The sequence below is a fragment of the Crotalus tigris genome, unplaced genomic scaffold (genome assembly GCF_016545835.1).
Source record: "Crotalus tigris isolate CLP2741 ecotype Arizona unplaced genomic scaffold, ASM1654583v1 scf7180000020655.604591, whole genome shotgun sequence".
Taxonomy (NCBI): Eukaryota; Metazoa; Chordata; class Lepidosauria; order Squamata; family Viperidae; genus Crotalus; species Crotalus tigris.
Genome location: NW_024098126.1, coordinates 358334 through 385145, shown reverse-complemented (window position 1 = coordinate 385145; position 26812 = coordinate 358334). Strand labels below are relative to the sequence as shown.

The 26812-nt window shown below is 41.7% G+C and overlaps 2 protein-coding genes across 12 annotated transcripts in view; one reads left to right on the top strand and one right to left on the bottom strand.

Moving 5' to 3' along the window:
• Window positions 1–9353, top strand: part of GLI1 (GLI family zinc finger 1) — a 132270-nt gene extending 122917 nt beyond the window's left edge. For 4 of the 5 annotated variants that reach the window (XM_039368159.1, XM_039368155.1, XM_039368156.1 and 1 more), the window contains 4 exons: window positions 1552–1716; window positions 1906–2136; window positions 3365–3638; window positions 4227–9353. In XM_039368159.1, coding sequence (XP_039224093.1) covers window positions 1552–1716; window positions 1906–2136; window positions 3365–3638; window positions 4227–6298 — 2742 coding nt within the window. In that variant the 3' untranslated portion in view covers window positions 6299–9353. The remainder of the gene's footprint in view (window positions 1–1551; window positions 1717–1905; window positions 2137–3364; window positions 3639–4226) is intronic. The other variant, XM_039368158.1, reaches the window with a different exon arrangement.
• Window positions 9354–11174: 1821 nt separating this feature from the next.
• Window positions 11175–26812, bottom strand: part of ARHGAP9 (Rho GTPase activating protein 9) — a 37074-nt gene continuing 21436 nt past the window's right edge. For 4 of the 7 annotated variants that reach the window (XM_039368168.1, XM_039368171.1, XM_039368173.1 and 1 more), the window contains 11 exons: window positions 25931–26012; window positions 25125–25220; window positions 22449–22547; window positions 21542–21668; window positions 21319–21429; window positions 20058–20156; window positions 19864–19941; window positions 18648–18701; window positions 16213–16347; window positions 14608–14713; window positions 11176–12772 (listed from right to left, as the gene is read on the bottom strand). In XM_039368168.1, coding sequence (XP_039224102.1) covers window positions 12589–12772; window positions 14608–14713; window positions 16213–16347; window positions 18648–18701; window positions 19864–19941; window positions 20058–20156; window positions 21319–21429; window positions 21542–21668; window positions 22449–22547; window positions 25125–25220; window positions 25931–26012 — 1171 coding nt within the window. In that variant the 3' untranslated portion in view covers window positions 11176–12588. Of the gene's footprint in view, window positions 12773–14607; window positions 14714–16212; window positions 16348–18647; window positions 18702–19863; window positions 19942–20057; window positions 20157–21318; window positions 21430–21541; window positions 21669–22448; window positions 22548–25124; window positions 25221–25930; window positions 26013–26812 lie in introns of all 7 variants that reach the window. The other 3 variants (XM_039368169.1, XM_039368172.1, XM_039368174.1) reach the window with 2 other exon arrangements.

Here is a 26812-nt window from a genome sequence, read left to right as displayed (position 1 = left end):
CCTCTACACACTTCCCTCCATGTAGATGCAGTTCCATTGAGGACCACACGCTGAATACGGCCGGTCAGCCAGCTACAAATCCATCTGGTTATGATGCTGTCTAACCCACATTTTTCTATCTTATCAAGTAGTAGGTTGTGGTCTACTTTATCAAATGCCTTACTGAAGTCCAAGCGAATTATATCCACAGCACTCCTCTGGTCCACTAATTTTGTCACCTGGTCAACAAATGCAATAAGATTTGTCTGGCATGATTTGTTTTTGATAAACCCATGCTGGTTTTTGGTAATGACTTTGTTTGCCTCTAGGTGTTTGCTGATTCGTTGCTTGATTATCTTTTCCAAGATCTTCCCAGGTATTGCGGTCAGGCTGATAAGTCTGTAGTTTCCTGGATCCATTTTTTTTCCTTTTTTGAAGATGGGAACTACATCAGCTCTTTTCCAGTCCTCTAGTAGTTCCCCAGTGCTCCAGGATCTTTGAAAGATATAGTTCAGTGGTTCTGAGATCACATCTGCCAGTTCCTTCAGAACCTTGGGGTGTAGGTCCTGATGATTTGAACTCATCTAGGGTAGACAGGTGCCCACTTACCATTTTCTTGCCTATCTTGTGTTTCTAATCTGATTTTTAAGTACTGTTTTGTCTTTGTGGCAACCCCTGAGATATTGGAACACTGCTATCATGTCACCCCTAGTCCTTCTTTTCTCTAGACTAGCCACATCCAATTGCATTAGATTAGATTAGAACATTTCCGCATTATATTGTTTCTCCACCACAATCCCTCAATTCATGAACCTCTTTATTTTTTGCCAGCCTCAGAATACTAAGATGAGCCGTGGTTAGACTGCAGACTGCCGATTGCCAGCAGTTTGGCAGTTCGAATCTCACTGGCTCAAGGTTGACTCAGCCTTCCATCCTTCCAAGGTTGGGAAAATGAGGACCCAGATTGTTGGGGGGCAATATGCTGATACTGTAAACCGCTTAGAGAGGGCTGTAATGCACTGTGAAGTGGTATATAAGTCTAAGTGCTATGAGCCAAACAGTGCTTCCACCATCCAACCAAAGCAGCGTCCTACAATGATAAGTCAATCAGTGCCACAATCGCTAATCTATTGCAATTCCTGAAGAAACAAAAATCCCCTGGAAAAAAACAAAATTCAAACCCCAAGCCCACTGCTCTCCAGTGTTTTCAGTGCATGAAATATATGTTTGGCTCTTTTGCAAAAACAAAACACAAACACCATCAAGACATGATTCTTCTTGAGGAAGAGTTCTTCTTGAAAGTTGCAGTGTTAACATAACACCGTAATTTTGCAGCCAGGTGCTTTTTCCACCCACTGGAACTGGAACTGGAGGTGGCATTGTAGGACCTTTACCTGTAGGATGTGTGCAGGATTATAATTGACTTCACTGATAAAATTGACCGTGAAATCTACCAGACAGTCAAAATTGGGAGGCAGATTAAGACAAGAATTTTAGCACAGGAGGAAATATTTTAACCCGACTTAACCACAAAGTGAGATTTGAGGGAAATTCTTCTGGCTTTTTCTACAGTTTGAAGGCTGCAATAAGGCCTACTCACGGCTGGAGAACCTCAAGACCCACTTGCGCTCCCATACTGGTGAGAAGCCTTATGTCTGCGAGCACGAAGGCTGCAATAAAGCTTTCTCTAATGCTTCTGACAGGGCCAAGCACCAGAACCGGACACATTCCAACGAGGTATGGACAACTGCTTGAGGTAAGCCTCGACTTTAGGGCTTGATGTAGGTGGGCTGCAAAAAAAAGAAGACTCACACCTTGGTATTGGGTGTATATTACCTTGCCATACCAAAAACAAAAAAAAAGATGAAGAAGCATTCTGTTCCCTGAACATATATGTACCTTAATGGCCTGTTTGTCTTCTGGCAGAAACCCTATGTCTGTAAGATCCCCGGCTGTACCAAACGCTACACCGATCCCAGCTCTCTGAGGAAGCATGTCAAGACCGTGCATGGGCCAGATGCTCATGTCACCAAGAAGCACCGTGGAGACACTGTAGCCACCAGTCGGACTCTGCCTCTCCATGGTGACATGAAGCAAGAGAAAGATAGTGAGGTCAGGAAGGAAGAGGGCAAACTCATGGTACCTGATTCTAATTTGGTGAGCAGCATGGGGCAGAAACGGAGAGAAGGGTGGGAGAAGACGACATTGGACCGCAAGGGGTGTTTGTTGGGCAGATACCGAGATCGGGTTTAGGGACAGACTTTCTTGAATTCAGGGAGCGTACTAAAGAACAATTCCCACATCACTGACTCTTAGTATGTATTTTGCAGAAAAAGCAAAGATGTGTGAAATGTTCTTTAACAAACATCTGCACATATGGAAAGCAGATCTGGAGACAAGAAAGGGAAATCAAAGTGCTTTGTTTTCCACTTCTGAACTGTGTATGTGCAGAAATTGGTACTGTATGTTTGCGTCATCCCAAGAATCTTTTTTGATTTGCGTTAAATAAAAACGCAGGTTAGTCTTCATGGCTATAAAGGGGGAAGGGGCTTAAAAGCAGGCCTTATTTATTTATTTATGAGACTTATATACCGCTTTAAGTGCAAGCACTCTCTAAGCAGTGTACACCAGTAAGCAATGTATATATATATTTACATTGCCCCCAACAATCTGGGTCCTCATTTTACCTACCCCGGAAGGATGGAAGGCTGAGTCAACCTTGAGCCGGTGAGATTTGAACCGCTGACCTGCTGAACACAGTCAGCTAAAGTGGCCTGCAGTACTGCACTCTAACTGCTGCGCCACCTCGGCTCTTATGCCATTTCAACAGAGAAATTTAAATCAGATTTTTTTTTAATTGGGGTGTAACAACTGAGACTTGTTGCAATGTGGCCATCATCTACAGTTAATGGAAGCACGGTGCAAAACATTCACACGCACACCCAAAAGTTGCACAGTTCATCAATTTTAATTTTTCTATCTGCAGAACTCAAAATCATTTTGCCATGGAAGTTTTAGTTACATTTGTGGCAGTTTTAGTGCAAATATAAATCCCTGGGCCTAAGTGTGTCCATGTGGCCCTTGTCATACCTGCACTTATCTTCAAAGGGAGGAGAGAGAAAATTGGTTTTAAACTGGAGAATAAGATCATTTTAAAGCTTAGCTTCAAGATCAAACAATGAGCAATGCTGAAACCGGTAGCCGTCTTATGTATTCAGTAGCAGCTGTCCATCAAGGCTGACACTGAGCCTCCTTCTCCACAAGACTTTGGCTCACTGCCCAAGGCACGCCTTAAGAAGGAATGTGAAATAGTTAGCACAGAAAGCAAACTTGAGCTGAAACCATCACATCAATACGATGCTTCTGTATTTCTACCTCCACCCAGAAGCCGCAGCCCAGCCCTGGGGGTCAATCGTCCTGCAGCAGCGAACACTCCCCCTTGGGCAGTGCTAATAATAATGACAGCGGCGTGGAGATGAACGCAAATGCAGGGGGCAGCTTAGAGGACCTGTCAGCACTGGAGGAACCGTCTGAGCCCATGGGAACCTCTGGGCTCTCGGCACTGCGCAAGTTGGAGAACCTGCGCATCGACAAACTCAAGCAGCTGCGTAAGCCCCTCTCGATGAAGGGGGTCAAGCTTCCTTCCATCCCTGGGGCAGGTAAGCAGGGAAGACTTCTACAGCCCTATTTTCAGCCACGGGAAGGCAATGAAATGAACTTGCATCATCATCACCAACGTGGCTATTCAAGAAGGCCGCTGGGGGAGCTGGAATTGCTTTCTTGAGGCATTTTTAGGAGGGAAGCAAAAACTCTCTTCCAACCACTGTCTTGAAGCACAGTCTTCTTCCTTTCATGGCACTCCAATTATCGTCCCTACATTTTCTGCCTCCTTCTCCCCCTCCTTTTTGTTAGTAGAAATCACTTGGCATGAGTAAACCTTGCAGGAGAGGCTGAATCTGTTAATTTGCGTTGATTTATTTCATTGCCTCCCAACCAGAGGAGAGATGCTTTGTGTGGTCCAATCCCCTAAAACAGTTGAGCAGGTGTTCAGAACCGAGGACTGATGCTGAGCAGGCTTTGGATGAGTTTGAAGCTGGCGAAGTCTTAACGCAGTGGGGAGGAGAGAGGGAGGGAGGTTATCCAGTCGGCTTATTGATACAGCTTTTGAGCTTATTTTAAAAACCGCGAAATACAGTAGGGGCTCTGCATTCTCTGTCCTTTTAATGTTCTGCTTTGACTTCTTGCAGGTCCAGGAAGAGAGATGCCTGGCATGTGTGGGGGCCCCTCTGCAGCGGCTTCTCACCGGCGTGTTATGGAGCTCTCATCCAGTGACCTGCCTTCTCTAACTGTGGCAGGAGACCGGCGAGGTAGCACTACCAGCACTGTCAGTTCAGCCTATACAGTCAGCCGTCGCTCTTCCATGGTATCACCCTATCTGCCAGCTGGGAGTGCCCCCAATGGATTAGGCCTCCCGGACCTGTATGACCCCATATCCCCCGATGCCTCAAGACGCTCTAGTGAGGCCAGTCATTGCGGAGGACTTCCCGGGCTGGGCAACCTCACCCCAGCCCAACAGTACCGCCTCAAGGCCAAATATGCTGCAGCAACTGGTGGGCCACCTCCTACTCCTCTCCCCCATATGGACAGAGCTGTTCAGTCCAATCTCGTAGGGGATTATTCTAACTCATGCTTGCCTCCTTTTGTGCATGAGCACAGCACGAATGATTACCACGGTTACAGCGGCACTGGCATTCTCCATCCCCACCTGAGCCATAGTGGCCGGCGAGCCAGCGACCCCATGCAGGCAGTGGCGGAGGTCCATCCTGTCCCACGAGTGCAAAGGTTTAAAAGCCTCAGCAACATGAGCCCAGCAAGTGGAGGTAGAGCCGGTGGACAAGTGACGGGGAGTACTGAGGCCAACCTTTCCCACCATCTCTTCTCCCCACGGCCACCAAGCATCAGTGAGAATGTTTTTTTGGAAGCTGCCGCTATGGAGAGCACCATCCCGGCTGGGGAGCCAGAAGTGCTGGAGATGGAACCTTATCTCACCTACCAGGAGCGGAACTATCCATACCAAGCAACGACCATGGAGCTGCAGAGCAATCTCGCTCATCGAGGCACCTTGAAGCTGGTGGGTGACTTACAGATGAGCCCAGTGAACCACGAGCAGCTAGAAGGTGGTTTTGATCAGCCAGACTACATCCAGTCTCAGTGCCAGATGAATGTTGCTTTCCACACTGCACGGCAGTGGGACAGCAATAGTTCAGGGGTAAATCCTGCATCACTCCCTGGCATGGGGCAGTGCCATTCTGCCCAGTATCCAATCCCTGATGCTAAGCCTATGGGAGCAGAGCCTGCCAATCATGGCCAACAGGCGACATTCCAGTTTGGTCAGGCACATATTAAAGCCGAGCAACAGTTCCAACCAGCCACTGCTGCTCTTGCCTCCTGCCAAACCATGAAGCAGGTGTTATACAACCAGGCTCAACCAGTCTGTGGAGATGGTGGATACCAGCCCGAAAGCCAGCCGGGCTCTTGCTATGGCATGGGGCAGCCCCCAAGCAGGAGATCCCAGACCCCAATGTTGCAAGTCAAGGAGATGATGGTACGGAGTTATGTGCAATCACAGCAAGCATTGATGTGGGGGGAGCAGCCGGTCAGCAATATAATGGATGGCACAGAGAATGGACCCAGCCAACAACACCAGCCTTACCCTGATGTAAAGTATCCAAGCTATCCTGCCAGGCCATCACAAGCTATGGAAAACAAAGCACTTTCAAGCCCCAACAGCCAGTGTTACAATCCAAGGATGGTCCCTCATCCACCTGGTGGACCAAAGCCACCAAATCGACAAAGCAATCTGAGCTATCAAGTTAGCCCTTCTTATGAAACCCCCAGTGATGGTGGCCCCCACCATATGATGCGCTTACCCCCTCTGCACGGTCCTGAAGAAACAGGTTTTTCCATCCCAATGCACGTGCCGCTGAGCAAAGCTTCTGGGCACAAGTTGATGAATACCCATCAAAGGCACCATCAGCCCCCCAGCTGTGTGGCTGAGGATCCAGGTGGGCCTTATGCTCCTGGGCTGGATGCCCCTAAATCTGACTCTTTCTCTTATCTGCCAGAGGAGCAGGTGTCTAATAGTTTGGACACTCTGGACTTAGAAAACACCCATTTGGACTTCACAGCTATCCTTGATGATGCAGAGGCCCTTAGTCCTACCCCACCTGGTGGCCCAACCAACATGGCGGTGGGGGATATGAATTCCATGCTGAACTCATTGGCAGGGGAGAACCAGTTCCTTAATACCCTTTCCTAGTATGTTTAGACAAGGCTCTGATGACAAAGACTGCTATTTATCAGAATCAGGCTGATACAAGAGACAAGCATGCCTCTTATTGGGCTGAACTCATTGGGGAGAGAGTTGATTCTAACTAGTAACCTTCAAGTTCTTTGGTACAAAATAGCATTTGCTTTTTATCCTTATTCACCCTAGACAAGCTGATCTGCTGATGGGCTGGGCTGAAGGATGGGCATCTATGGGAAGGGAGGTGTGTTAATTCCAGTCCCTTAGTGAGAAAAGCACAGCTCAGGACTACCTAGATTTTATCTGCGGTCATTCATCTCTTCTTCCCACTAAGTCCCCTTTCTGAAAGGAAAGCAGTATTTTTGATAAGCTTCCCAAGTGCCTCTTTTCAAGTCTATTAACAAACTAGAATGTTACAAAGCATTTCTTGCACAGTGCCTCGGAGTTTGTTGATAGAGTACCTTAAGTCTGTTGCATATATTTATAATAGATATATTTATAAAAGTAAGCTTAGATACATGCAGTACTGGAAAAATGTGCGGAATTGTCACCTGTTCATACATCTTTCCTGTAAAATACACAGAGGAAAGACATCTGGAGGAGCAGTATATTAAAACTGCCTCTCTGGCCACATGGAGTCTTTTAAACCTAGTTGTAGAATCCTCCCAGATGCTGGAATATACATTGTTACCCCCCCCCCTTGGCCATTGACCATGCTGGTCTGGGCTAATGAGTCCAGCAACATCTGGAGGATGAGAATTGTCCCGTCCTTGGAAGTTGCTAAGTCTCAGATTATATCCAATACATAATATGCCACATTCAGGTCCATCCCCTCATTTCAGCTCCCAATTTGCAAAGCTAGCAAAAGTTAACTTGGCATTTCTAAGTACCACCAATTTACCTTTTGCCATAAGCTCCCACCCTGTAATTATTACCATTATAAAACCCGCCATATAATAAAAGCACAATGCTAGGAAGGTGCTTGTATTCTGTTGTCCTGCCAGAATTCTTGCCTTAAGATTATTTTTGCCTGCCTAACAACTTTACACATGCCTCTCCCCTTCCTGTTATGGCACCTGGCCAGACCGCAACAAAGGTCCCCTCTGCACTATGTTGTAAATTAAAGGGCCCTTCTCCAGCTCTAGTCATGTGTATGACTTGCTAGGTTGGGATGTGGTTAAGGATGTATGGAAAAATTATGCTCATGATTCCATACACAGAGGAGTTCCATCTGTGTATTTTCTGAGGGCTGGGATAAAGATGTTTTAGATGTATATTTGAAAAAACTAGATGATCATGTGGGAAGCATATGTTTGCAAATGCAGTGTTCATGCAGATACATTCCTCAGGGAGCTGGATGTTGCTGTGGTGCCGATTCAGTGTGAAAAGATTTGTAATGTCATATATTGGGGAACAATGGGAAACTGGGCAAAAAGAGAAACTACAAGCTGAACCACAACTAGCCACAAGTACACTCATATCCATTGTAGAAGGCTAAATGCAAAGCTGGACAAGTTACACACACGTAAGAGTAAAATGCCAATGGAACAAAAGAATCTTCTTGTAATTCAGATTAATTTATAAGAGAAAATAAACACCCAGCACGGAGTTCACCCAGCATACAGGTAAAATCCTCTTGATCCCAAATGAGCTAGGGCTGGTTGACACAAGCATATACACCACTGGATTTCATAATATTTTTATGATTTGAACTTTAAAGTGGTACCACAGCAATTAATTGTGTTTGAAGCCATTTCTGAGCTCTCGGTCAATTGCCCGATCATGTATGCAAAGCCACCATTTTTATACATACTTGAAAATCAATTTACCTGCCTTCGATTCTGTGAAAATATCCTACCACTGGGCTACCAAAAGAAGAAATTTGGGTGGAAGGGCAACACTAATGGGGTCATGATTGGGCCCTTAATTTGAAAACCGTGAAAGAGAAACTGAACAAATCATTACAATAAGGAAAAATGGGATAGCGTGTTAAAGATAGCGTTTCCAGCTATACACTGGAGAACAATCAGCCCTAAGCTTTTAAAGTCCCAATTCATCCCATCAGTCCTCTTCACCTGCACCCACCCAGTCTCAAAAGAAACTTTGGGGAAAGGCAACTCATGCAATATATTAACGGTGTTGTGAAAATGAAACTCTCCCTACTGCTCCTTCTACAAAGATCTTTTAATTGCACGTTGATAACTTCAAATCTGGAGCACTTGAAAAACACTTGAAACTCTTCACATATGAATTAATGTTAGGTCAGATTAAGACTTATCCAGCCTATTCTCGCCTTGCAATTGCCCAAACTACGTGAGAGCCAAGAACATAATTTTGAAGCTTAGTGTGCTCTGTCAGGAAACTTATATTCTTGCCCTCCTGGGTTTTTCCAAGTCCACATATACTTTAAGCAGACTGGGCAAAATGAAGCGTATTGAGGCAGACAGGAAGGAAGCAGAATCATAACTTTAAAAATATTAATGAGGAATATCGTTGTCTGGTGCTTATATGCTCACCCCACCCACCCACCCCCCTATCAACTCTGCTTAGTTAGCCTCTGAGGTTTTAGTAATATTCCAAAAATCTGTTGAACTAAAAGGATAGAGAACGACCACACACAAGCAATGGGAAAAAAATGAATATATAAACAAAAGCCAATAATACATCTGTTTTCAAGCTATTTTCGTTTCTCGTAACTGCACTGGCTGCCTCTGTCCTTACATTTCTGGTGCCTATGGAGATTCTGCATTTCTGGTATCTAGGGAGATTACATTTCTAGTGTTTTGATTGTTTCCAAGTAAATTAAGGGTTCCCCTTTAAAACATCCTCAGCAGAGCACAGCAAACTATTTTGTACCAAAGCTGAACCTTGGACCGCCTGGCTCAAAACTGTCCCATGTGTCGATGGGGGCTCTTCAGGGTTTTAGACAGGAGACCTAGATCAGATGTCAGGAGCTGAATTCACTAAGTTATGCCTCTCCTATTGAGGCAGCCTCTTATGTCATAGTTCTACCAATGAACTGTCCTCATGCCCCCCCCACCCACCCACCCTAGCATCTTCCTCATAGCAAAAATATAAGCTCAGTCTTAAGAAACCAAAGAATATACCTTGCCTCGGTTTTAGCTTTCCTTTTGTATCTTTCTGTTATAATTTAGCCTAGAAGCCAAACCAGTGCCTGTCTCTCCCTGGTGATTATCATCCATGGGAAGGGATAACGGGAAGTATTAAAGCAGGGGGACAAATTCTGGGCATATCACGATGACATGTATTTTGATAGTTTGTATATAGTATATATGTGTGCGGATATTTTTTACCTATACATCTTTTTTTCTCTCCCTCTCCCTCTCTTTTTTAGAGAAAAAAAGCACCAATAAAAGGTTAATAAAACATATTTCCTCAGGAACAAAAAACAAAAGCAAAGCTAATTTGTTCGTTTTTTTTTAAAAACATAGCAAGACACTCAAGACATCAAATACATCTTCCTTTGGGTAACCAATTTCTTTTGTCCCCACACATTTCACTCTTTCCTAAGGCCGTGGGAACCACCAGTCCACGTGCAGTTATCACCATAATTTAAATGGAAGTAAACAAGCCAAGAAGGCAATGGGAAGAAAAGGGATGACCTATTGCTGGCACTTACCAGACAAATTATTGCAATCTTTTCTGGGCCACGGTATAGAAGTGAGTTTGTCATTGCTTTCTTCCAGAAGGGTTTTTTAATTTTCCAATCTGGCTTACAGCTGCAGTACTTTCTAATGGGTTTCCATCCAAATCTAACCAGATCTGCTTAGCTTCTGAGCCCAGACATGACCAAAATGTAATCTTATTCTCACTATGCAATGCACTGTTGGCAATTGAATTTTTTCATTACACTGATCAGATATGAATCTGATACTGATACTGATCTGATTCGTAACCCAGTATGAGTCCTTTTCATCAAATAATTAAAATAATTTCATCTGCTGTCAACACAATCACCTGCATCTTACGTTGCTGTACATACTAACTTTCTATTGACACAAAGACCAGCCAATCAGCACTCTACAAATTTCTAGTGAAAGTCAGAACCAGATTTTCAGGGTGTTGACTGGTTGGGTCCTTCATCACCCAGCCAGTTATGGATTTCCTAACCTTGTTCAGGGAGATCAATGGATCATATGCCTACTTTGAAAGCAATGAGTGAGCCGCCATAGTGGTTCAGGGCTAATGTAACACATTCACACATACACTGTTTTTGTTCTGAATATAGTGCCATGGTCAATAATAGCTTAAGGAAGCTGTTGACGACAAACCTCTGAGAAAAATGTGAGAAAAACTGCATCAGAAGTCTCTGGCCAATTTTCCTCTTGCCCCGACAGTGTATTTGTTAAGATGTAGGCAGCAGGTCATGCTTCCTAATGAGCTTGTAAAACTGAATTATGATCAAAAAGAAGACTTCCATGTAAAGCTGAAAATATACTAAGAGGTCAAATCAGGCTTTTCAGAGCCATAAGTGAAACCATCAGTTAAAAAAAGAAAGAAACCTTTTTGCTTAAGGCCAGCAATGTCTCATTTCATTAGTTTAGGTCAGGGATAGGCAACCATGGCTCTTTTATGACTCGGGGACTTCAACTCCCAGAATTCCGGAGCTAGCATGGCTCAGCATGGAAACCTCTCCCTTTCCCCTCAGCATGGCTGGCTCAGGAATTCTGGGACTTGAAGTCCACGAGTCATAAAAGAGCCAAGGTTGCCTACCCCTGGTTTAGGTCTATCTTTCTCAACCTTTACTGGCTGGGGAATTCTGGGAATTGAAGTGAGGGGTCCTAGTGCTAGTCTGATGATGTTACCTAGTTAGGATAATGAAATATCTGCAAGAAAACAAACAAGCTCAGAGAGCACCAAGGACCCCTAATTTTAACCCTGAGCTACAAATATTCTGCTTCATGGGGAGTTGAAGTCTCCATATCTTAAAACTGCCAAGATTGAAAAACACTGGTGTAAATCATGGAGCTCCTATGATAAATTTTTTGAACTCAGTTCTAACACAAGTCAGATTTTCAAAGGATTCATTGTCTGAAATGGGGAGATGCATGATTTGGGAAAACTAAAGAAGATTACTCATGAGATTCAAATTGAGAGGGAATGGGAATATGCTTACTTTATTTTTTCTTCTTCTTTTTTTCCACTCAATTGTGTTCAATTCTTGAGAAGAAATTGATGGTACTTCTAAACAGCTAAAAGGCTGGCAAGAATTAAACAGTGTTTTTGTGAACAGATGGGAGAAAGCTTCGTTTGGACATTCATAAAATTCATAAAATTGTTAAGGGTATGAAAGATCTGCTAGAAAAAAACCCAACAAAAATGAATTTTCCCTCTTTTATACAACTAAAAGATAAATGAGATCCCTAAAATGGCAAGTTCAGCCAAAAACAAAAGTGTTTTATTATCAAACACTTTCCTTGGCCAGTCACAAATCTCACTGAGAAATAGGTTATATGTGGTGTGAGCCATAGAATTCAGTCACATTTATTTCTTTTCAAACCAGTTCTAAACCATCATTTTGTAAAGGGACTGGGGTTTTGTTAATAATAGTCAAACATTACCTTGATGATTCCCAGGTTATTTGGCAAGAAACAACAGCCATTTCAAAAGGGGTTTCAATTTTATTTTGGGGAAAACTCGTATGCCCTAATAATGATTTAGAAGGCATCTTCTAAAGATTTTGCCTATGCTAGCACAAGTTCATAAGATTTGTAGTCCAACACATCTGATGGGCAGTTGGGGAAAATAATCCTGAAGAATTATGGTTTCACGAGTACAGAGGCTATTTGGCACTATGACATCAGACAGGAGACTAAGCCAAGGGCTGGTGTGACATCACTTCATCTGGTGAGAGTTTTTTCCCTCCAGCACATAATTCCAAATAATTACTGGAATAAAAGTGTTCTATTCTTTATAGATTTGTCTGGATTGGAATCTGCATCTAAACAGAACTTGTGTCACTGTTTAAAGCCAAAGTGCTTCTAGTCATATGATTTCTCTTGTAGATTCTCATCAGTTGTTTATTGGGTATGAGTATGGCATCTTTTTGCTAAGATATACGAGCTAAAAAATTTGACCAACTAAAAAAATGTTGAAGAAGGAAGATGCAGAGATCCATCTTTGCTAACAAAACATAGTCCTGAAAATGATGGTAACCTACGCTGCTGTGATTGGTGCAGTGAGCTTCACAGCACCAATGCTTGCTTCAGAAACACATTATCTGTGATCCCATATGTCTTGAGAATAAAGCAATCCATATCCAAAAAAAGGTATCAACAAAGTCATTCAGCACTTGTCTCAAAGATGCTAGCAAATTCGGTAAGAAGCATCTCTACCACCTGATTCTGGTATATCATATCCTCTATCAGGCTGGCTACATCTCGCTCATGTCGCAACAGCGTTGGCCCAAAAACAATGCCGATGTTCTGGGTGGTCATCCGATTGGTATCTGAGTGATCCATCACCCTGAATGGGGAAAAAACGTTGTAATGAGAACACCACACTATTTTGGCCCCTTTCAACGCATCCATTGCTAAAGTAGACAGCCAGATTTAATTGAGATTTCATTTCTAAAATAAAACATACCGAAAATCATTTTCCTTGACCTGTAATCCATTTGATTGGCTAAATAGCCAATCAAAGACACATCAGTCAGGGCAGCAAATCGTAAGAGAAAGAAAAGACAAATGTATGAAATTGCTTCTTCGACAAAGCAATCTTTGGATATCCTGTCATTTCTGTTTCCTTATTCCCAAAGTTAACTCCAAAATCAAATTTACAGGCAGTTGCTCAAATTATCCATGTAAGGCAATGATTTCCATTTAAATTCCCCTCCAGAAGGCAAAATATGGTTCTACACCACCTCATGTCCAGGAAGTGTTAACCCAAATATTCAACTCAATTTTCAACTCAATTTTCAATTCTCATGACTGATGAGTCTGTATGAAGTTGGGGAATCCACTGCAACTGAGGTTAAGAGGAGATGGGACTGCCTGAAATGACTTCCTTATCCGTGGTCAAAATCAGTGGCACCATTCAAAGCCTACAGGTCTTTCAAGAACATTTTAGCTGGCCGTGTAGTACAAGTTGTAACAGCAAAACCGCTGATATTGCTAGTGCTCAGTTAGTCTGCTCAGCTATAGAACAGTCCAATAATCCTGTACAGGTAGCCCTCGACTTACGATCACAATTGAACCCAAAATTTATGCTGATAAGCAAGACAGACACTAAGCGAGTTTTGCCTCCTTTAACCACTTTTCCTGCCACAATTGTTAAGGGAATCACTGTGGTTGTTCAGTTAGTAACACGGTTGTTAAGCGAGTAAGGCTTTCCCATTGACTTTGTTTCTCAAAAGGTCACCAAAAAAAGTGATCACATGATCCCGGGACACTGCAATGATGCGCCAGTTGACAAAGTTCCAAATTTTCATCACGGGACCGTGGGGATGCTGTGATGGTCGTAAGTGTGAAAATCGGTCACTTTTTCAGTGCCACCATAACTTTGAAGGGTCACTTGTAAGTAGAGGACTACCTGTACTCAGATGCAGGAAAATTCGTAAGTATGAATATGCAAACGTTCTTTTAAAATGTGAATCCCAGTCTGAATTTTCAGGTTTAGCTTCCTAAAATATGCATAACAAGAAGTAATTGCAAGAGTAGCCTCCGTTTAACGAATAGATTCTTTTTACTGCTTCTTGTTCAAAGATGTGAACGAGTAATTGCTCTTCAGTTCATCTGCTTTGTTTCCTAGCTTTGTGAAAGAGAAGTTTAAGCATTAGTTTCCTTTCGCTATTTTTTTTCCCTACTGGTGACTTTGTTTGCTCTGCTATACAAGAAAAAAGGAGACTTAATACAGGTAGTCCTCAACTCACAAAAGTTCGTTTAGTGACTATTTGAAGTTATGAAAGCACTGAAAACAACGAATTCTGACCACTTTCGCACATGACCGTTGCAGCGTCCCCACGATCATGTAATCAAAATTCAGATGCTTGGCAACTGGCGTGTATTTATGACAGTTGCGGTGTGTCCCAGGGTCACCTAATCACCTTTTTGTGACCTTCTGACCAGCAAAGTCAAGAGGAAAACCAGATTCACTTAATCACTGTATTATTAATTGAACAAGTACAGTGATTCACCTAAACAACTGTGGCACGAAAGGCTGTGAAATTGGGGCTAAATTCACTTGACAACGGTCTCACTTAGCAACAGAAATGTTGGGCTTCATTGTGGCTGTAAGTCGAGGACTGCCTGAAACAAAAGCCTGATTCTGCCAGGAAGAAAGTATTATTTGAGGTAATTTACTTGCGGAGGTGCTGAAGTAAGTAACGCAATGTGTCCCGGTTTGGTTGAGGGAGACTCTGGATCAGCCCAGTAAGCTTTGACACTTTTTCCTTGTGATCGGATATCTCTGTGCAGAGAAAAGCAAAAGGTTTTTGTTTTGTTTTGTTTTCCAGCTGAGGAATGAAAGACAATCTAACTTCCAAAGGGCAGATCAGAAATCTCCATCACATTGCTATTACTATAGATTACATCCTGAGCTCATTTTGGAGAAGAAAATAAATTGTAATTGGGATGATAGGATTGTTGATACAACAGTCTTACCCACCCACCCACCCCCCTCCACTTAGCCATAGAAAAGGTGGGCTTGGGGTCAATGGCTCAAACAAATAACAAATCCAAATAAAGATTAAATAGAGAAAACTGCCTCATGCCTTATCTTTGAAACAGAATATCATGGCAGGATGCATGACTACAGAAGCTAAGGCAGGGGTAGGCAACCTTGGCCCTTTTATGACTTGTGGACTTCAACTCCCAGAATTCCTGAGCCAGCCATGCTGAGGAGAAAGGGAGAGGTTTCCAAGCTGATCCATGCTGGCTCAGGAATTCTGGGAGTTGAAGTCCATGAGTCATAAAAGAGCCAAGGTTGCCTACCCCTGAGCTAAGGGAACACCACCACAATGAGATCAAAACATTCTTTTTCAACTACTCTTGGGGTGGTACGTGAAGAAACACAGCAAGATGGATACCTCTTTGGCTAGCTTCTTACCACTCCTCCTTGTGCTTTATAGAGGGTTCCCTGCATTATGAAAAAACTGACTTCAAATGCTCCATGTGTATGTGCCTCTGTACAAGCACTGGCATTTATTCATTCATTTGTTCATAAGTTTTCTACGTTCGTTCGTTCGTTCAGTTGTTCATTCATTCACATTTATTGTAGAAACCACCCATCTCCCTCACAGAGGGACTCTCGGCAGTGTACAAATAATATATACATGTATAATATATGTACATATGTGTAATAAACTCTTCAAATAATATATACAATATAATTACATATATACCAACATATGGATTGAAACATACGGAATGTAATATAAGTTTCAAAAACCGAAACCATCTTTAAATCAACTACAAAGCTGATTGGAAAGCTGGCATGTATGTACCTGCGTTGATGATGGCTTAAATGCTAGCCAATGAGAGTTTTAACTGAATTATGCTGAAAGTTACAAGAACAATATTTGGAAGATGATGCAGGGCAAGCAAAAAGTGTATTTTTCATATTGATCATATAATTATTTAAGATTCCCCAGCCCCTCTAGCAACATTGCATTCTCTGCATTCAATGAACTATTATGTTCCCGAAGCAAAAAATTAAGATACCCATAGATAATCTGAAGTATATCTCATATTGGAGAATTAGGAAAGCCTGAGATGTCTTCCCCCCCCCCTCCTCTGGTGAAAACCAAGATAGACAATTTCGTTTTATATAACACCTTTTCTAAAAATGAATTGCAATATTACAGAAAAGTCACAGGTTTTTAATCCTGGCTCAGAATGAACCTCTGCTGGACTCATATATTTGTGTTTGTCAAATGCTGAGGGGCAAGAAGTAGGAGGCAGACTTACTGACAGAAGCTATAAATTCATCAATGTGGCTGTAGGGCACTAGGGATTCAGGTAACTCTCGGAAGAAAAGCTTCAAGGCCCCTGTTATCACATGCACATCATCCCACTGTGGACTGGCCAGGTTCAATTTCTCCTCTAGGATACAAGGAAGAAAAAGACTGCTTCACCAAAAAGGGCAGAGTCATATCAAAGGGGACTTTTTTTCAATGTGACATCTTTCTGCTTTGTTGGCAGAGAGAGTGAACAAATACCTATTAAGGGACTGAAGTATAACTCCTAATCAATCGGAATGGGATAACTTGCCACAGCCAACTCGCCTTGGCCGATTCGTGGCAGGACAACTCGCCATGGGATAACTTGCTACGGGGTAATTTAACAATTCAATTTAATTATTTAAAATAAACAAAAACCTATTTTTAATTTTTGTCATTCAGATTTCATTTTGTACCTGTTTTTGCATCCCTTCTTTATTGATTCTTTTCCATCGTTTCTTTGATATTAGGGTAACTTGTCTGCAGTGAGTTGGCCATGGCAAGTTGGCCACGGCAAGTTGACCTAGTTGGCCAGGCTGAGCTGGCCATTGCAAGTTGGCTGCAGTGAACTGTCATAGACCCCTAACTGGTGAAGAATGTTGAGAGATGCATTTCAGCAAAAGCTGAGATGTTATTAAGTTCCCTGGCAATTTTTTTACAAGCATGAATAAATGGGGACAATGTTAATGCAGCTTCTCCTCTTTCCATGCTCTTTTCAGCTATGGCTCTTTCACTTAAGGGGCATAGCAAACCTGGACTTCCTGGTCTATTTTTTTTTTTTTAATAACAGGCAGGGGAAAAAAAGATACAGTAATTTGGCAAGCTTGAAAGATAATTCGAACAGAATAGAAAGGTCCAACCACTTCATTATCTGTTTTACTGGAAATGTTTGAGGCTATCGCTTGCCAACTCCTGCTGATTTTATAGGGAACGCTGATGCTAACTCCAAATTGTAAGAACAGGAAGGTTATTTGCAAAAATAAAATATTGCCTTGACATCTTCACACTTGTGTTAGATTAGAAGAAAAAAGTGAATGAGTGCAAGTAGTCTGAAATACTCTTGACTCCAGGTACTCATTTGCATCTGGCTGCCTTAAACTCTTACACATTTGTGAGCCCATTGGTATCAATGAAAGACGTAATCATAATAATAGTAATAATAATAATGTCCAAAAACTTTGCAAAATACATCAAGAAACTGCAGCTTCCTGCAAATAACTCCAACAATGTTACAAAAAACTGCACTACTCGGAACATCTTATATTTTAAGGATACCTGGTTGACACCTAGGATGCTGGTAGCAACCTGTGTCAACCATCAGCGCCAGCCAATTTGAATGTTCAGTTGACTGAGGTTCATGTTTAATGAATAAAATATAATAATAATAATAATAATAATAATAATAATAATAGTTGGAAGGGACTGGAGGTCATCTAGTCCAACCCCCTGCTCAGGCAGGAAACCCTATATCATTTTGGACAAATGGCTGTCCAGTCTCTTCTTAAAAACTTCCAGTGTTGGAGCACTCACCGCTTCTGGGATATAATCCTCCAGCTGCCCAGTGGGTGGTTTCTCTAGTGGAGGGGTCTTCAAACTTAGCCCTTTTATGACTTATGAACTTCAACTCCCAGAATTCCTCAGCCAGGCACGCTGGCTGAGGAATTCTGGGAGCTGAAGTCCACAAGTCATAAAAGGGCCAAGTTTGAAGACCCCTGTTCTAGTGGGACAGTTTCTAGGACATTGAAAGAGTCCCCAACACATCTGCGAAAAGCTCTGCATACATAGATACCAAGTCCTTGAAATGACCCCCCTCTTTTCTTTTCCTGATAGAACTCCCAAAAGGCAAGATTCTCACGACTGCTCTAGCTGATGTAGCTAACTTTCTTTTCTTGGGACAGTTCAATTAAACTGCAGAGACTCCGGAGGAAGGAGAGAAGACATTGGGTAAACCTAGATTTGACTCTCACTTAATTGTGGCTATGGCAACAAATCCAACTTGAGTCACAAGAGGCTAGTGTGATCCACAAACTAAAAGAAGGACCTTCCAAGTCCAAAGATGAATATTTATTTTACCAAATAAATACGGCTGCTCATCTTACATAGGAATGCTGAGCACAAAAATTGGATTCTCATATTCTCTCTCTCTCTCTCTCTCTCTCTCTCTCTCCCTCCCTCCCTCCCTCCTTCCCTCCCTTTCTCTCTCTGGGTCAAAACGAACAAAAACTCCATTGGGGATTGTTGTTATTTTTTAAAAAATTATTCCCTTTGAAGGAGGCTTGTACGAATTCAGAATATGCACCCTATGTTCAAAACATAACTTGGTTTCATTAAAGTCCCCTGCCTTTTTCATGGCTTCTGGTAATCAGGGTTGCTATTTCAAAGATTGAGGGACAGAAACATTACCTTGGCAACGTTGCTCTGGGAAGACATAGCGTCCATCGGATGTCACTGCCCGTTCTGCAAAGCAGCACAGTGGTTATTGAGGATGCCACAGGAGAAACAATATCTTATGGCAAAGGGGGAAGACAGGTTTGAAGGTGGCCAGAATGTGTCCCTTCATTCTGGATGAGTTTATGGAATACTGAGACTTAAGGTGGCTTGTCTATTGTTCTTTTCCTGCAGTGTAGAATTCAGCCATTGTCACCTTTTCATTTTTTGTTTTCTATCCTGCTTTAAGTTCTGGTAAACAGAATTTTCTTCCTATTTTTTTTTTTTTAGAGAGGTTTATGATCTTCTGCATTGTCTAGCAAACTTTGTGCAGCTTTAGCAACTGGAACAGTTCTGAACTATCTGCTGGGATAAGTGCTGTAAATGAAGACCGCTCTGATATCCACATTGGATCAGAAAAACCAAAAATTAGATGATAAGGGATAGAGATGAGAAGAAGACTATGCCATGTGCATGTTCTTGAAGAATGGTTAGCAAGGCATCTTTGAGCTGAAATGAGGAAGTCTTGTTCCTCTAGTCAGCTTGCTTTCTTCTATAATTTTCCCATATATTAAAGGGAGATAGATGATAGATGATGATAGAGATAGATGACAGATAGATATAGACAGATATAGATGATGATAGATATAGATATATAGAGATATGGAGATAGATAGATGATTGATTTAGATAGATAGATAGATAGATAGATAGAGAGAGAGAGAGAGAGAGAGAGAGAGAGATAGATAAATAGAGAGATAGAGAGAGATGATAGATAGTTCCCTCAGATACTCTCATTTAGTGTTTCTCAACCTTAGCAACTTTAAAATATGTGGACTTCAGCTCCTAAAATTCCCCAGTCAGGATGAAGTCCATATATCTTAAAGTTGCTGAGGTTGAGAAACACTGCTCTAATTCATCTAATTGCAAAAGAAAAAAATATTATAGTATGAGGACAGTAGTTCCTCTAATGTCATAAGGGTAGCCAATAAATGTTTTCTATCTTTGAGTTTAGAGAAAGAAATATATACCGTAGTATGTGATGCTAACTGCAATGATAGTATTTCCAACAAACCTTCTGCCCTTGAAATGCTTTATCTCTTCACCTAAAGTAAAGTAACATAGGTTTCGGAGGCTTAGACATGCCTCCTACAACTCCATGTTCACCATTTATCATTCTATAAGTACTCACCACGGTCAACTATGAATCTCAGCTTCTGAATAATGGCCAAGTTCCCATTGACCCTATAGATCCCATCTGCATCCAGTCCTGAAAGAGAAAGATAGAACTGCTATGAATTCCCCACTTAAAACTATGGAGTGCCAGAACTAGGGCAAAGATCCTAGCTGAGGCAGAGATGGAATGATGATTCAAGGATTCCCTACCTCTCTCTTCTACAGCTTCCACACATTGTTGGACAAATCGGGGTACTGTGCCCCCTTCTCGCTGGCACAAGGCTTCTAGCCGACAGCCAAAGACCTGATCTGGGAATAAAAATGGAAATAAAATAAAAATACCCGTGGATTAAAATCAACATGTTAAACCTTTCGTTGCTAGTTCTACTTATTTTGTTTTAAACTCCATGCTCAAATAAAAATAAAAATTGTAAAAAAACAAATCTATGCCACTTGTTTCTCTCAGCCACATAAAATTCATGGTCCCTCAGAATTTTTAAACTCAGATTTGTGAATTTTAGCAATAGTGATATGATCCAGGAATGCTAGAAACAAGAAAAAACTTAAATTTGTCTTGAGATCTGGATGAATCTGATCCTGTTGATGTTTCAAAGAGCTTTGAAGATCTGGGTCTTCACTAGGCCTTTGATGAGGGTAAATGAACTCCTCTTGGATAATGTGAGGTAATTTTTCTTTCATTCCGGACCAGTTTTTGTCATCTTCGCCATTTTTATTCTTTTATTTTGTCTCTCATTATATTCTCTTCTTGTTTTTACTTGTGAGCTATCCAGAGCCGTTGATAGTTGGGCAGGATACTAATTCAATAAATAAGTATCTAAGGCAGTGTTTCTCAACCTTGACAATTTTAAGGCATGTGGACTTCAACTCCCAGAATTCCACAGCCAACATTGCTGGCTGTGGAATTCTGGGAGTTGAAGTCCACATGCCTTAAAATTGTCAAGGTTGAGAAACACTGATCTAAGGATAAGGCCAATTTTTCCCCATGACAACCTTGAGGAAGGCCAGACTAAAAAAAAAAAATGTGGCTCAGGATGGGTAAGAGCCTGGTTTTAATGGTGCAACACTTTCACCATTAAACCACACTAACTTTAAAAATAAATAAATAAATGCAGCAAGATTTTTGCTGTGCTAGATATATAGGGAAGTAGAAACAGTCTGGTGATAATTTTTTTATTAAAGGTAGCAAATGTATTAATTGTCATGGCACTTATTCCTGTGTGTCCGGAAAATCACATATTTTTTTGTCACAGTTACAAGAATCCTGGTCAAAATTCTAGTCATTTGTCTCAATGTTTCCAAACTATCACTGGAAGCATTATGATAATGTGCCCCAAGCCCCGATAGGGTACAAAAATAACTCCGTTGCAATGCTGACTTTCTGTACCTTTGAAAATGCATAATCTCTATCCAGCCTCCATTGCAATGAAATTACAGGGATCTGCACCATTACCTCGGATCAGTCCTTTCTCCTGTAAACTTCTCAGGGGTGGCCTCTTGGCGATGAAGCGTCTCAGCTTGCTTCTGACCCTTTTCTTGTAGACTCTGCCAGGACTACCAGGGGCTAGAGGTGGAAGAAACAGAAGCCAAGAGAAGTTAAGGCAGTTTCATATGTCTATTTTTGACAACTTTTAGCACCCTCCCCCAACCCTACCCAGAACTTTCTGGTCTCAAACCTGCTGGCACTTCAGCCTTGGAGACCCCAAGTTCCTCTTCATCATCCCAGCTGAAATCCACAAGCTCAGCACTGTTGGACCGATAGAGTGGGTATAGAAGTGGCTCATCCAGAGGATTCTCTTGATCCTACAGTGGAGCAAGGAAGGAGCTTAATCCAGAGAAATTAGCAATCAGATGGGATGGGGCGAAATGGGCAAATGCACTGCCATGAACTACAAAAGTTCTGTTTCAAAGATATACAACCTTGGATTGATATGCTTAGGATTTCATAATGATCTGCCATTGTGATAAACCCATGGTAGAAAAGGGAGAGAGAGAGAAGTCCTTTAGGGTCATGAAGAACTACAAACTCAATAAAGGATAGTCCTTTTTGTGGACTCTTTACTGAATTTGAAGGGTTGGCAACTAGCACTCTGCAAAATTGGGGGACTTCAGTGCCCATCAAGGCCAATTATAGCACAAACAATTATATGGCATGATAAAATTTTCCTAACCAGTTTGATGTGGTGGTTAAGACACAAGACGAAAACTGGGACCCTGTGAGTTGTAACCCTGCCTTAGGCAAGGAAGCCAGCTAGGTGAACTTGGGTCAGTCACTTTCTTAGTCCTAGGAAGGAGGTAAGGGGAAATCTCTCCCCCAAACCTTGCCACATATAGTGCATAATATTGCTTGCGCATTTGCCAAGAGACAAAACTAACTTGAAGGCATCCACACAGAGTCAAAAAAGAGATTTTAGTCTAGAAGGCTCCAGGCTGCTTTCCATTGAGGCAATGTTAACTGGATAACAGTCTCCATCCTGGACAGAGTGAAAGAATTTAGGAACATCTTTTTTTTCTAACAGCAATATTTCAAAGAAGAAAGGAAGAGACTGAGATAACTTAAAGTTCTTGGTATCTTTCACTCACTAGCCTGTGGATGACCCCTTTGATCGCCTGGTACCAGTCCTGGCTGACAGCTTCATTATCTGATTGCAAGAGATACTCATTGCCAGTCACAGTGCGAAACTAAGAAGAAACAAGGCGAGAACAAATTGAGTTAGGCAACAATTCCATTTAACCTGATCTCAAGCTCTTTTTTAAAAAACAACAACAAATTTTATTAATTTTCCATTTTTACAAACCTTTGGGTATTTAAGGAAGCAACATGGTGGTTGGGTAATACATAGTCCAATAACACGCTTATCCATACATATTAGGATACATCAAAAATTTCCTCTCTGTTTCCCTTAATCATTATACCAAATTCAAATTAGTAAGTTGCTAGTTATAACTCAATCCATTTAAAACATTTAAAAACAACTTTTAGATTATATATCTCCGAATCCTGTTTTTAACTTTTGTCTGCTTTCAGTTAGAATATTCCAGTTGGCTTACTGTCCAATAATGTTTAAGTTTCGGATAGCCCACGGTTCCCTTAATTCATACAAAATAATATCATATCTAAAATACACTTATTATTTATTCCAGTAAATTCTTAATTTATTTCACCATCATATTCTAATTCTCATTTTAATATTATCGCTTACTCATAAAATAACCTTTATCCTCTAAATCCATCTTCTATTTATAATTCAAAACAATTATTTAAGTAACTAATTTATTTCCCTTATAGATATAGATCCTAACTATTAAATCCAATAATATCTTTTAAAATCTCCTTGGCTCGTTACATAAAGCTTAAAGCTCTTCCCTTAGGTATCACACAAAGAAAACCATTTTTTTTAAGTCTAACTTTGGCCTTTCTTTTATGCCAAGCTGGCTTCCATAAAAATGCTTTTAGATCCTCAAGTGGCTCTCCCTTCCTTCCTGGATATATCATTTGAAACAGGGGAGACCATCAGAACATCAGCCTATCAAGGAAGCCAGTCCCTTCACAGTCTTTGAATTGTTGGCCAAATGGTTTAAATCTCCATATCTGAGTTAATGTATTTATCATATGTTCAGGCTGGTCTTCTTCTTCTGGTTTCAGTTGAAGTAGATGAAAATTCATGTTCGATGTTGTAGTTATTTTTGGAACATCTAGATTATCTAGAATCTCAGTGTATTGTCATAAATCCTCTGCAAGTTCCATCTTAGCATTGCTTTGTTCAGTTTCTGTTGCTGTTGTAGTTATAAAGTCTTTAAGTGAGATCAAAATTTGGGTGTTAAAGTTCTAAGTAGATTGTTCCTGGCATTCTTTAAAATCCACTTTGTTATTAGTTCCTTCTCCTGTTGTTTTTTGAAGTGTGGATTCCTCTAATGGGATTAAAGCTGCATTTTGTGGCTTTAAAGTGGCACGTAAGTCTTTCATTCTAGAATTCATTAGCTCAGTAGCCTCTAGAATTTTTTCAAGTATAAGTTTGACATTAGGCTGTGGGTGGTATTCCTCCATTTCTGTAATGTTATAGTCCTTTAGTGGAGGCTATTTTTAATAAGAGTCAATAACTGTCCACCTCCACTGTAAAGAAACATTTTCACCACCCAGCAATTTCAAGTTCTTATCTTTTGGTTGCTGTCAAGGACAAATTTTAGTCTTAGAGATCTCCCTGTCAGAAAAAAATTATTCCACTTGCTGTACTACATTTCACCACTAGATGTCCCCAGTGACATACAAAATAGGGCTTTTTTTGGTTCAAGAGAGGAAACAAAGAACATTCCCTTTTTTTCCCCAAGTTAACAAAAAAGTAAAGCAATAGGTTTTTGTCGAGATACAGAGCTTTTAGGGAGCCCAGGTATTCAGATATTACAAGTCCAGGTAAGTGGTCATTTAATCTTGTTATTCCTTGTGTGTGTGTGTGTGTGTGTGTGTGTGTGTGTGTGTGTGTGTGTGTTTCTTGGCTTTATATTCCCGAAGTGAGCAAAAGCCGTGGAATTCAGCTGGGGGAATGGGGTATTTCAAACTTTTTTACAGGAAAGTAGTTGGGAAGGAGAAAAGGAAAAATAGGATCTCACCCAACTCCCCCAGTTGTTTCTTCATGCTTAGTTAGTGCTTTGGGCTTTTGGCTGGTTCGACTAAGTGAGCGGCCATGTTAATGAACGCTCTTTTCGTCTTCGGTCCTGAGGAGTTACTGCAGATCAAACGGAGAGGCTGCCGCTCCTCTGCCATCCAACAAGAGTCCCCCCCCAAATGGTGGTCACCCCTCCAGGGCGACTTTCGACCCTTTCCAGGGTATTCCGAAGGAGAAAAACCGGACGGCAGGGAGAAGGATCTCTCCGCATGTCTGCCAGCGTCAAAAACCAGAACCCATCAAGCTATTCTAATAGATCCTTACCACCTAAGACTATAGAAGGAATCCTAACTTAATTTTAAATGATTATGACAACAACTTCATGTAATCATTCCTGTTGTATTCCTCTACTTGTGGGCAGGTGACCAAACCAGGAAAGGATAGCTTAGTGTTACAACTGAACTTGGAATTGTAGTGAAGCAGCCAGAGAAACCAGAGTATATTAACCAAGTATCTTGATTTAAAACAGGACCGCTGTGAGTCAATTCTGAAGAACTAACAAGCTTATAGTGGGACAATGAAGGTTAGTCCCCAGTTGTATGAAATCTCACTCCAAATATCTCAGGTCAAGATGGACTGGGGTTCCCACACTTACATGGATGACATTCCGTTTGCTGGACAAATCCCGGGCCCACTCAATACGAGCCCCACGCAAATCAACACTGCTTTCAGGCCGGCTACCAGATGGAGTCTGCAGGAAAAAAGATCATAGGTTAGGAGGTTCCCTATACCCCATTGCCAGACTTGATCTGTGCCAGAAGTCTCTGAGAAGGGACGAGGAAGATGGGTACTAGTCCATGCTTACTTCCTTATTGATTTATCACAGCAGCAGAGACTTTTGGATGGATAGCTGAGAGGTGGAGGGGGAAGGGGAGAAAAAAGAGACAGAGAAACATATATGCATACAGCAGTGGTCCCCAACATTTGGGGCACCAGGGACCGATTCCATGGAGAGAGGTTTTTCTGTGGAGCAGAGGGTGCGTGGTTTTGTGTGCTGCCTGCATCTTGTGGATGGGGCTTTGCTTGTTTGTGCGGACTGGTTGCTGGCATGCCGCAGCTCAGTACTGGTCCACAGACCAGGAGTTGGGGACCTCTGGCATACAGTATATACATGGACACACGTCATCTCTGAACAATACTGGCAATGAGCATATCTAAAGAGTGTATTAGATCCCCAAATGGGCAAGATCACCCCTTTTATTCAAAAGTCTCTCCCTTTTCCTTTCAGCCAGCAATCTCTCCAAGGACACCTGTATGACTTTTCCAGAGATTGAGCTGACTTCTTCCAGAAAGCTTTTAAATTAGTGAGAGGGATGTACAAAGCTAGACTGCCAACCATACAAGACCTTAGGCTGCCTTTCCTATTTTGCCATTTAAGCATCTGTCTGCTGCTGCACTCACCCATGCAGCTGTCACCTTGGGGTCCTTGTAGAACATGAGGCTGTTCCTGGCTAATACCAACCACGATGGTGTCCAGGACTTTCTGGAGGTAGAGGAAAATGAGAGAAGCTGGAGCCCAGCCCGCCAGAGCCATAAACAAAACATACAACCTTCCCTGGCTGCCAAATATAAAAGTGTCAAAAGGTGCTTGAAGAGTCAACATCAATGTTCCCACATGCCACCATCTGGCACTAAAAGGATCTGTTTGTGCTTGGAATAACCTCTGCAATGTAATAAATTACCATATTCAACGTGCCAGTGACCAAATATTGGAGGAGACACCAAAGAAGAGCAATCTTGCTGATAGTTTCTGGTCTCAAAAACATTTCCTGCATTTTCAAATCATAAATGAGAAATGCCACTCTCCCCCTTTCTTGCTAAACAATTGCTAATGAAATAATAGACTGATGGAGACAAAAGTATTATGAACTGGGGTTAGGAAACATCCTGTTGACTTTCTTCCTTCAAGGTCTTTTTTTGAGAAGAGAATATCCTGAACTCACACTTATTCTGAACTTGCTTTCATTAGCACAGTGCTAAGTGTTGGACCTGCGTACAAGTTCAGTTCATGCTGTACATACAGCCATCATTTGACAAGTATAAGTGGGCATGTATCTTCTCTGACATCTCCACTATGTCCCATTTCCCTGGATTTGCTTCCCCTCCTTTCCCTTACAAAAAGGCTGGGTTCTGCCTTATTATGTATTGGAATACAAGTCAGAATGTATTTTGTATTGCAAAAACTACAGAATCATTCAGCCAGTAGATGGCAGGTTTTAGTGTGCATCTATGATTATACTCTATGGTTTATGTTCTGTGGAGTTTCCTGAGACAGTTGTGACA